An 8,737-nucleotide genomic window follows, 5' to 3' on the forward strand; every position below is an offset into this window, starting at 1 on the left:
AGCCGCCCCGCGGCATGTGGGATCTTCCCGGACCGGGGCACGAACCCGTGTCGCTTGCATCGGCAGGCGGACTCTCAACCACTGCGCCACCAGGGAAGCCCAAATGTTCAGTTTTGATTCCATCAAACTCTACTGTTAACTGACCCATAATTATTCTCTTATCTGCAATGACTTAGCAGGTGAGAAAGAGGAAAGCAGTTCCTGACATCTGGGAGCTGGCCTGACACAGCTAGGCTTTGGAATTATTAGGAGCTGACCTGGGCTCACAGGTACTGTTGGACACAATCTCACAAAACACCAATATCAGACAAGACTACTCAGTGACCATGATGAAGTGAGGCAAAAAACAAGATCACTTCACAATTTTAAGCACTAGACAAGGTCAGTGTGCAAACCACAAAACACCAAACATCCCCCTCTCCCAGCTAATGCAGCTTCAGCTTCACTTTAGTCTGCCCTTTTTCTAGAGAAGATATGCAATTATAGAATTTTCCCTGCTTCCCTGACAGCACTCAATTTAGAGTGAAGCTCCACTTCCTTGAACCTTCCCCCAACTCACTTAATGAAGTTCAAGTACTGTAGGGTCCTTTCTAACACCCTCTTGCAAGACACACCGTGGTTCCAAATGGCATCCTCTCTCCATCACTGCAATGAGCATTACACCCAACTTGTTCAATTGCAGGTGTATTCCTGGTGGTCTTTAGCTGGAGCACGTTAATAAAGTACATACGACATCTACAGTTTCCCAAATCTATCTCTTTAGAGATACTTGGCAAAAAAATAATAAAGTTAGCTTGTCAGGGTTTGGCTAGGATGAATTCATGTTGATATCTATGATCACATTTGTCTAAATGCTCATAAACCATCTCTTTTAATAAACCAGAATTGTGCCAGAAAATCAACATTAGGCTTATCAATGTGTGGTTTTTAGAATCCACAAACAATATTTCAGTATTTGCCCATTTTTAGTCTTTCGTGCTGCAGCGCCGCCCCCCCCCCCCAACCTTTTTTTTTTAATGACTGGCCTTAACCTAGCCCACCATCTCCAACCCCAGGTGTAACCTGAATGATCAACCAGACAAGAGAGCAAGAGGTAGCAGCAGATATGATGGGGAAAGAACAAACCAGGATCACTCTCTCTACCCCCAAATCCACTGTCCCACAGACTAGACACTTGAGTTGTTTCCCCTCCATCAGCCATGAGCTGAGGAGGAACTGAGGTTTGGCTACTGGGACCCTTGGCCTTACTGACTCTTAATTGGATTTAAAACCTCTGTGGTTCTATGTGGAGGCAGGGGGAAGAAAGGGACGAACCCCGAGGCTTGTGTCCCCAGAAGAACTCTCCTTTCCCCAGCACCTCTTAAGCCTTGAAGGCTTAAGGCACTGGTGACTGAGGAAGGGATGGGGTAGGAGTTACATCAACTGCTGTCAACTCAGAGAGCAGCTGCCACCTGCCCTCCTCTGTTTGAATAAGGGAAGGATCTGTCGATACATATCCCATTCCCATTTCCCAGCACATCCACCCTTCTTAGTACCTGCCCCCTAAATGACCCTAGGAGCCCTGGTTACTAAGGCAACCTGGGAATAGTTCCTGCAGATAGAAACCAAAACAGATGGGACTATTTTTAAACAAGACTAGGTGGCTCCAATGTTTTTACCTCACAAGGTACCTTCCCCAAAGCCCCATCTGATCTTGTTCTGGGTCCCTACCCTTCTTCACTGGCCTCCATCCATCCTTACCACTATGTGAGAGTGGGGTCTTTATTTCATTTTGGCAGGAGATTTACTGCTCCCATCTTCCACACAGAATATCTAAGCAAGTTTTCACTGCCTCCATTTGTTAAAAATATATATTTTTTATTTCTTTGGAACGTGGTGGGCCCTGCCCTATGGATGTCCAGGCCAAGCCAAGGTAATGAATGCTCCCCTAGTCTTTGGGCTGGAGTACTATGGTCCCCGCCTTCCCATGGGCCCAGGAGCAGTTCCTGTATTGTCCAACTCAGCTAGGCTCCAAATTGTCTGAAGGCTCCTAACAGGCCTTCTCTCCTGGCCACCCACTTCCCAATCTTTCCTGGCTTCCCCTCTGGGCAGGGTATTTTTTTTCTTCCAAAGCCAGTGCTGGAACCTGTGCTGTGCAGAAGAGAGGACAAGACCAACGATGTCCCCCAAATTCCCATCAGAGAACACACAGCCCCTCAGTCAGTCCTTCCTCTGCTGGCTTCAGTCTGCACTCTTATGCAAGCCCCCTCTGTGAGGCTGGAAGATGGACAAGAGGACCCTCATAAAAGGGAGGTGAGAGAAAACACACCAACCCAACACCTGCTCAGAAGCAAACTCCTGTAGTCTATTGTCCTAGTTCATGAGTGAGCCCTTTGGACAGGGCCTGGGAGGGCTAGGCGAGTGGGTAGGTAAGGGCCCCTCGACCCCAGCCCTGGGAGGCTATACCAGGGGAATGTCCATTAGCCCCATCAGTGTGGCATGGCTGTGATACGCATGCTCTGGGAGGCGATGGGGTAAGTCACCATGGGAGTGGTGGTGTGGCTCATTGTGATTCCTGCCAAGGGTTGGGCCATCGAGACAGCCACAGGAGCCACAGATACAGCCACAGGAGCCATGGAGACAGGTGGGGGTGCCATTCCCTGGGCAATTGTTTGAGCCAGAGCAGCGGACAGTGGTGTGATCTCTGGGTTCAAGTGTGGGGGTGGGGGTGGTGGAGCGGCAGGCGGTGCAGCATTAGCTGGGGGAGCGGCTGGAGCTCCCGCAGGGGCCACCAGTTCTTGCTGGGACACGGGGCGAGGCTGTAGAGCCTGACTGCTGAGAGTAGTGTGAGTCTGGGCGATGCCATGGTTAAAAGTGGCGACAGTGCCCACGGTGGGGGCCAGAGTCTGATCAGTTGCTGGTGCAGTGGAGCTCAGGGTCATGACCTTAGCCTGATTGCGGAACTGGGCATTTTGTTCCAGCAGTACCTCGTTGGTGGCCAGAAGGTTGCTGACCTGCTTCTTTAGCTCCTCTACCCGCTTCCTGAGCATGGCATTCTCTTCCTCTAGTAGCCTGCACTCCACCCCTCGGGGTGGAGCCAGGCTGTATTCATATGATTCAAAATGGGGGCCATCTGGGGGGCAGCATCCACCTCGCCGGCGCTTGGGGCCTGGCTCATGGTCCTCAAAGCCCCTGTCAGGGAGGTCGTAGATATCATAGAGGTCATGTCGTCGTCCTGGGGGAACTGGGCCTGTTGAGCCCCCACCACCAGCACCTCCTCCACCCCGGGCATCAAACTCAAAATCCCGCTGCAGGTGACGGAACTTGCACTTGGCGCCTCTCTGGCAATCACCCTTGAGAAAGTCACGGCAGATAGGGACCTCCTCCTTCCCATTTGGTAGGTCAGCAGGTGAAAGGCCCAGGCCGGCTGCCACTTTCTGCCTCAGCCGAGGGGGAAGTTCTCCTGTCTTTTTATAGCCATCCTCATCCTCCTTGGAGCCATGGATGAATCGGCAGTTTGGGCGGCTACACTCCTTGTTCTGGAAGTCGTGGCAGAAGATGAACTCGTTTTTGCTCACTCCCAAGTTGGACACCTCACTCATGTCCGGATGGCGATAGCGGCAACGCTTGCCTCGCTTGCACACATTCCTCAGGAAGTCTCTACAGATAGCATCTGAGCTGGCCCCACCACTGCCTGCCCCTGTCCCACTGGCCTCCTCGCTGCCACCGCCTCCAGGGCCTCCACCGCTGCTCCCAGTGCCGTTGGCATAGCTGTCCCGGTCAGGCATCCTGGTCCCCCCCAACTCAGGGCTTTCTTCCTTTTCTTGCCACCCTTGGTGACTGCTAGGAAAGAGGAGAGCTGTGTCAAACAGGAGTCCTCCAGTGGGGCCAAACTCTTGCTGACTGTACGGCAGCCAGTCCAGCAAGAGGCAGGCCAGAGGCACAATGGCTCTGGAGATGGAGAATCTAACGGATAAGAATCCTGCCTGGACTGGCTGGCTTGTCAGAAGTCTTGCCCAGGCCCTGTGCACCTGGTCTAGGTCAGAATGATTCACACTTGCCTGGCTGTCGGAGGGAGGGAGCTGGGGTGAAGCTACCTCATCTCACTAATGGTGATATGCCAAGGAGGGAGCAGGAAGAGAACAGTGTTGGATTTTATTTCCCCTTCTGAACTGACCTTATTAAAGTTGTGGAATCAAAATTAAAACTGCTGTTGGTGTCTCATTAGGCTAAGAGGAGACTGGGAACAGTGGCTAAGATAAGCTGGTGAGCTACTAAGGGCTGTGGATAATGGAGTTCTGGTGACATTACTTCCCTGACCCCCTCTTCCATGGGATCTCAGGTGAGGACTCTGTGAAGTATCAGATCTCTAGACCCCAGGAAATCCTGAGTAAAAAGACTGTTATCACCAGCTTTAGGGCAATACCTAAACCTGTCATTTTTTGGTATTCTTTCCCAGATTACCATTATTCTCAACTCTAGGGTGGTCAGCCCCCTCCCCCTCCATTTCAGGGGAAGAGTTCTACAGCTGGAATCTCTACTTATAGACCTCAAAAGGACAAAAACCATTTGTGGCAAGATCAAGGCAATAGGAAGGAGTTACTTTCACAGGAACAAGTGACCTTTCTTTCCCCATTCTATACCCCTCCTATCCCTCCATGGGAGATCCCACTGACATCAAACCACACCATTCCTTGCCCTATAAAGATGCTCTTTACTTACAGACTCTATAAAAGCTTTTAAAATCTCCTCTTTTCCAAAAGAGCTCAAGAACGTCAGTCCACTGCCCTGGTTCTAGCGCTGTCCTCTCCCCACCGCCAACAAGACTAGGAGTCCCTGCTACCACGTGTCTGACCTCCTAAGCCTTTCCTAGCCTTTTCAGGCTCCCCCTGCTGTTCAAATAGGAAACCTTCATATTGTTTCCCCTTGAGTATAAGGGAATCTTTCCAATTTCTTTGGCCTTGACCGCCCCCAACCACCCGGTCCATTGCCTTGACTTTGCCTTCAAGGCAAAATGAACCCTAAAATGAACCGACTAGGTCACAGGCCAGAGTTGCAAGAAAATCTGTAAAAGAGGGGTCATCTTCCTCCAAAGGGAGGTAGTCTCAGAAAGACAAAAACAATCAAGGAAAAGAATGGGAAAAGAGAAGACACAAATTTTCACTAAAAGAGAAATGACCTGGTGAAAAAATGGCATCTATCCAAGACTGACCCGTGTTACAAGTCCCACCAGAAGCTGATAATCATATCTGATATTCCTCCCCACCCAACTTTCCCAGGATTGTTTGATACCTGAGGTAGCTCAGGTGAAGTCCGGGGCTCCTGTGGGTCTCCACCTCCACATCACTGCTGGGTTCTGAACAGGAGAAAAACAGAGACTTGGGTGTGAGAAGGGGTAAGAATGGAGAACTACGGGGTGGTTGTTATAAGAATGAAGTCTGACAAAATGGCAAGAGCTCTGGGCACGTCAAGATTTCCTTAGGATTCAAATTGAACTTCCCCTGTCAGAGGGAGAAACTGCCAGTAAGAAGAAAGTAGTAAGGAACAGAACTAATTTGGAGAGCCTAGGAGGACGGGTTGGAAAACCAGCCCTAAGTGAACAAAGGGTGAGGGGCACCCCGTCTCAAGGTGAAGGAGGATGTGGGGATCAAAACCCGGCGTAGGGTTGGGGTTAGGAACTCCGAACAGGGAGCCGTGCAAGGGCAGCGACTGACAGTGCAATGGGATGGCGGATTAGACTTGAGGGCGGTGATTGTGACGCTTCGCAACACCCCAGAGTTTGCGAAAAAAGTCCTAGGAGTTTACCGCAGCATGTCTCTAGCCTGGCAGGTTCTGTGCAATGCCGCCGGGGCTCAGCCGGGGACCAGGTGAATAGGACACTAAAGGGAGCACTTAGTGAAGCGGGGAAGGGGACTCCAGGTGACATCAAGCAGAGGGGATGGACAGGGCTGTGACGTCACGGAGCTGGCGTTTGCTCGCGAAGAGGGGTCAGTCAGAAAAGGGACTCGGCCTTGATACGTGAGGAAGAGCCAAGTCGGTCCTGGGGGGCCTTGTGTAGCACGGCCGAGCCCAGCCGCTGGGCCGGCCCCGACTCCTCCCCTCCGGGCGCGGCCTCCACCTAAGTCTCCCGCCTCCCTCACCTGCCGCCGCCGCCGTAGTTGCTGCTGCCGCCTGCCGGTCCTCTAGCTTCGACAAAGAGCCGCCTACCCTATCGCCCTTCCGCTTCCTGCGGAAGAAATGACACTCTAGCCACCAGACCCGGAACCACACTCTATGGTGTGCGAAGTACTTGCGCGACAAACCGCAGGAAGTTCCCAGCAAACTTTGCGTGTCACCATGGCAACATGACCCAACAGCCAAGAGCCCCCAAAACGACTTTGTAATGCAGGCCTAGACAAGAGAGGAGGGGAACCACTTTTTACCCCTATGCCCGCGAGATCGGCTTGAAAACTCTCCCTGGCGTGTGTAACACCCTTTTCAGGAAGTGAGGGCCACCCAATGCTCCAGCAGCTCCGAGGGCCGGAACCCCCACACCCGACTTGCAGCCTAAGGAGCTTGCTTGACTTCCTCTACATCACGGGGTAGAGGTCGACTGTACTGGTACAGAATCTCCAGCCAATGGAACCATAAAAACCACATAACACAAGACGAATTTTTTTCTTCAGCTAAGACAGCAAAAGATATGATTTATTGTTACATGTTACATTCAGCCACAACTGAGAACAGAACTAGTCCAGTATGTCAAAGGTCCAGGGCAAAGGGCCAAAAGGGGCCGTTTTGATACGAGCAAGGTGGGTCTCTCAAAGGCGGTCGAGGCGATCAGAATGGCCATCGATGTTCCAGATCCACTGAGACAAGTTCTAGACAGTAGGCAAGCAGTCCAACAATTTGTTCCAGCGTCCCTGGCCTCTGGCTTCCCTTGTTTCTGCTCCTGTGGCTTCCATGGGTGTACAAGTTTACTTGGACCTCTGCCTCATCTTTCTTCTTTTGCGCTTCAGCCTGAAAACCAGACATAAGAATACACCTGCCCACAAACCCGAGTTCAGTCTTTCCCTCCCATTTTACATCTAGACACAATACAAGGGACGGGTAAAATCAACAATACGATGCTACCGTCTTGTGTCCCAACTCCTGGCTTTGGCCAGTCAATGCTCATAACGTTTTTCACCTAAAGTTGTTTTAGATTTCTAAACCAAATGTTTCTCCCAAGTTTTATCCAAGGCGCGCTCCACTTCCCCCCTCCCGTATTGGAAACGTCTCAACATACCTGCGCATTCGCTTCTTCCTCCACTGGCAACCGATCATAACCAGAGGCAGAGAATAAAACAAGGTATCATTAGTCTTAGTAACAAGTTTAGGCAGGGATATGAAGAGCATTATATGAGTAACCACATCAACAATTTAGACTCCCACCCGGATCCCAGACGTAAAACCCCGAATCCCGCATGCGCTCTTCTACTCCCGCCCTCTCTCGCACTCTCAGCCTCTCTCACCACAGCACTTAACCACCACTTCCTTTGCTTCTCCCCAAACTATCCTTCCTCTCCCAACATATCTTGGGCACCCTTGAGAACCCAGCGATCCCGGAACGATGGCGGACTTCCCTTGCCAAGGTCTACCCCCACAATCGCCAATTCTTAACAGCCTCAGATCACTGCTAGGGACTGCTTACCTTCGCTCTCATGGCGCGGAGGTTTCTACGGGGAAAGAAAAAAAGTCTGCAGTTAGTTTGCTATAACGATGGTAAGTGCAGAGATCAGATGTTAATGGATTGTACTCGGAATCCGAACACAGCAGCACAGAAACCCACCTCCGAAGATGGCGCTAAGGCCGAGAGAGGGTTAGAAGCCTGCCTACGGATATTTAATGGAACACTCATTGTCGTCATTTCCGCTGTCTCGCCCTGCCCCCTAGGGGCGGGGCTGCCCGAGGGGAGTAACAATAGCTTTCGGCCTTAGGTACCTGAGAAGTGATTGAATTAGGAAAGTTCTGTTGGAAAACAGTATTTTGAGCTTGAGTTACAAAATTCCCCTTTCCCCAGTTTTATTATGAGGATACTGTATTGTTTAAATATGAGCACATATTTCCAATAAGAGACCTAGAGGTGCAAACGAGCAAAGGACAGCTACTTCCGCCTTCCCTCTCATTGCTTCATGGGAGTTGCAGTTTGCTGGCGATATCCTCCATTTTACTATGGATAGGTGCAGATTGAACAAAAACTCCTGGTTTGTTTTACTGGTTTACCTTATTTTCTAAACTAAATTGCTGCAGGGAGATTCGATCTTGGAACTTACAAAGGTCCTAAGATTTCAGAACATTGAAAGGCTGTAAAGTGAGGAGTCGAGAAAGCTGTCATACGACAGAGAACTTTGTAACTATCGAAGATAAAACTCTTTTCCCAGCCAAGTCCGGTCTTTCTCTACAATGCCTGAGGCAGATTGTCACTATATTCCTGGCCACGATGCATCTTGTTCAGAAAATACTTGTGATTCTCCTTCTGGATAGGGTGAAGATCAAATCAATGGACAGAGGGGAAGCAAGATGAGCTACACATTTCTTTAGGGCAAGAATGGTATTTGGTGGCAAGACAACTTCCCAGTCTCACGGTATGGTTAGGTCAGAAGTACCCGGAAAAGACACCCAAAGATTTGGCTACAGTTATGAAGGATGAAAGAGAACTCTTCATCATACAGACTTCACCTTATTCACTGTAAGATACGGTACGGCTTGTTATAATCCCTTTTTTAGTGGTTTCCCT

At 50.4% G+C, this 8,737-nt stretch overlaps 1 protein-coding gene across 1 annotated transcript; it reads right to left on the reverse strand.

The window, feature by feature from the left end:
* Positions 1-848: 848 nt before the first annotated feature.
* On the reverse strand, positions 849-6,186 carry ZC3H10 (zinc finger CCCH-type containing 10). Its single transcript, XM_007467738.1, has 3 exons — positions 6,120-6,186; positions 5,272-5,335; positions 849-3,822 (listed from the first exon to the last, which is right to left on the reverse strand). Exon 3 carries the CDS (start codon positions 3,765-3,767, stop codon positions 2,469-2,471), a length of 1,299 nt encoding a protein of 432 aa, XP_007467800.1. The 5' UTR covers positions 3,768-3,822; positions 5,272-5,335; positions 6,120-6,186; the 3' UTR covers positions 849-2,468.
* Positions 6,187-8,737: the final 2,551 nt, after the last annotated feature.

Source organism: Lipotes vexillifer, unplaced genomic scaffold (genome assembly GCF_000442215.2).
Source record: "Lipotes vexillifer unplaced genomic scaffold, Lipotes_vexillifer_v1.1 scaffold387, whole genome shotgun sequence".
NCBI lineage: Eukaryota > Metazoa > Chordata > Mammalia > Artiodactyla > Lipotidae > Lipotes > Lipotes vexillifer.

What these genes read in the sequence shown, in the direction of transcription:
- ZC3H10 (XM_007467738.1), bottom strand. Translation starts at nt 3,767, where the DNA reads ATGCCTGACCGGGACAGCTATGCCAACGGCACTGGGAGCAGCGGTGGA.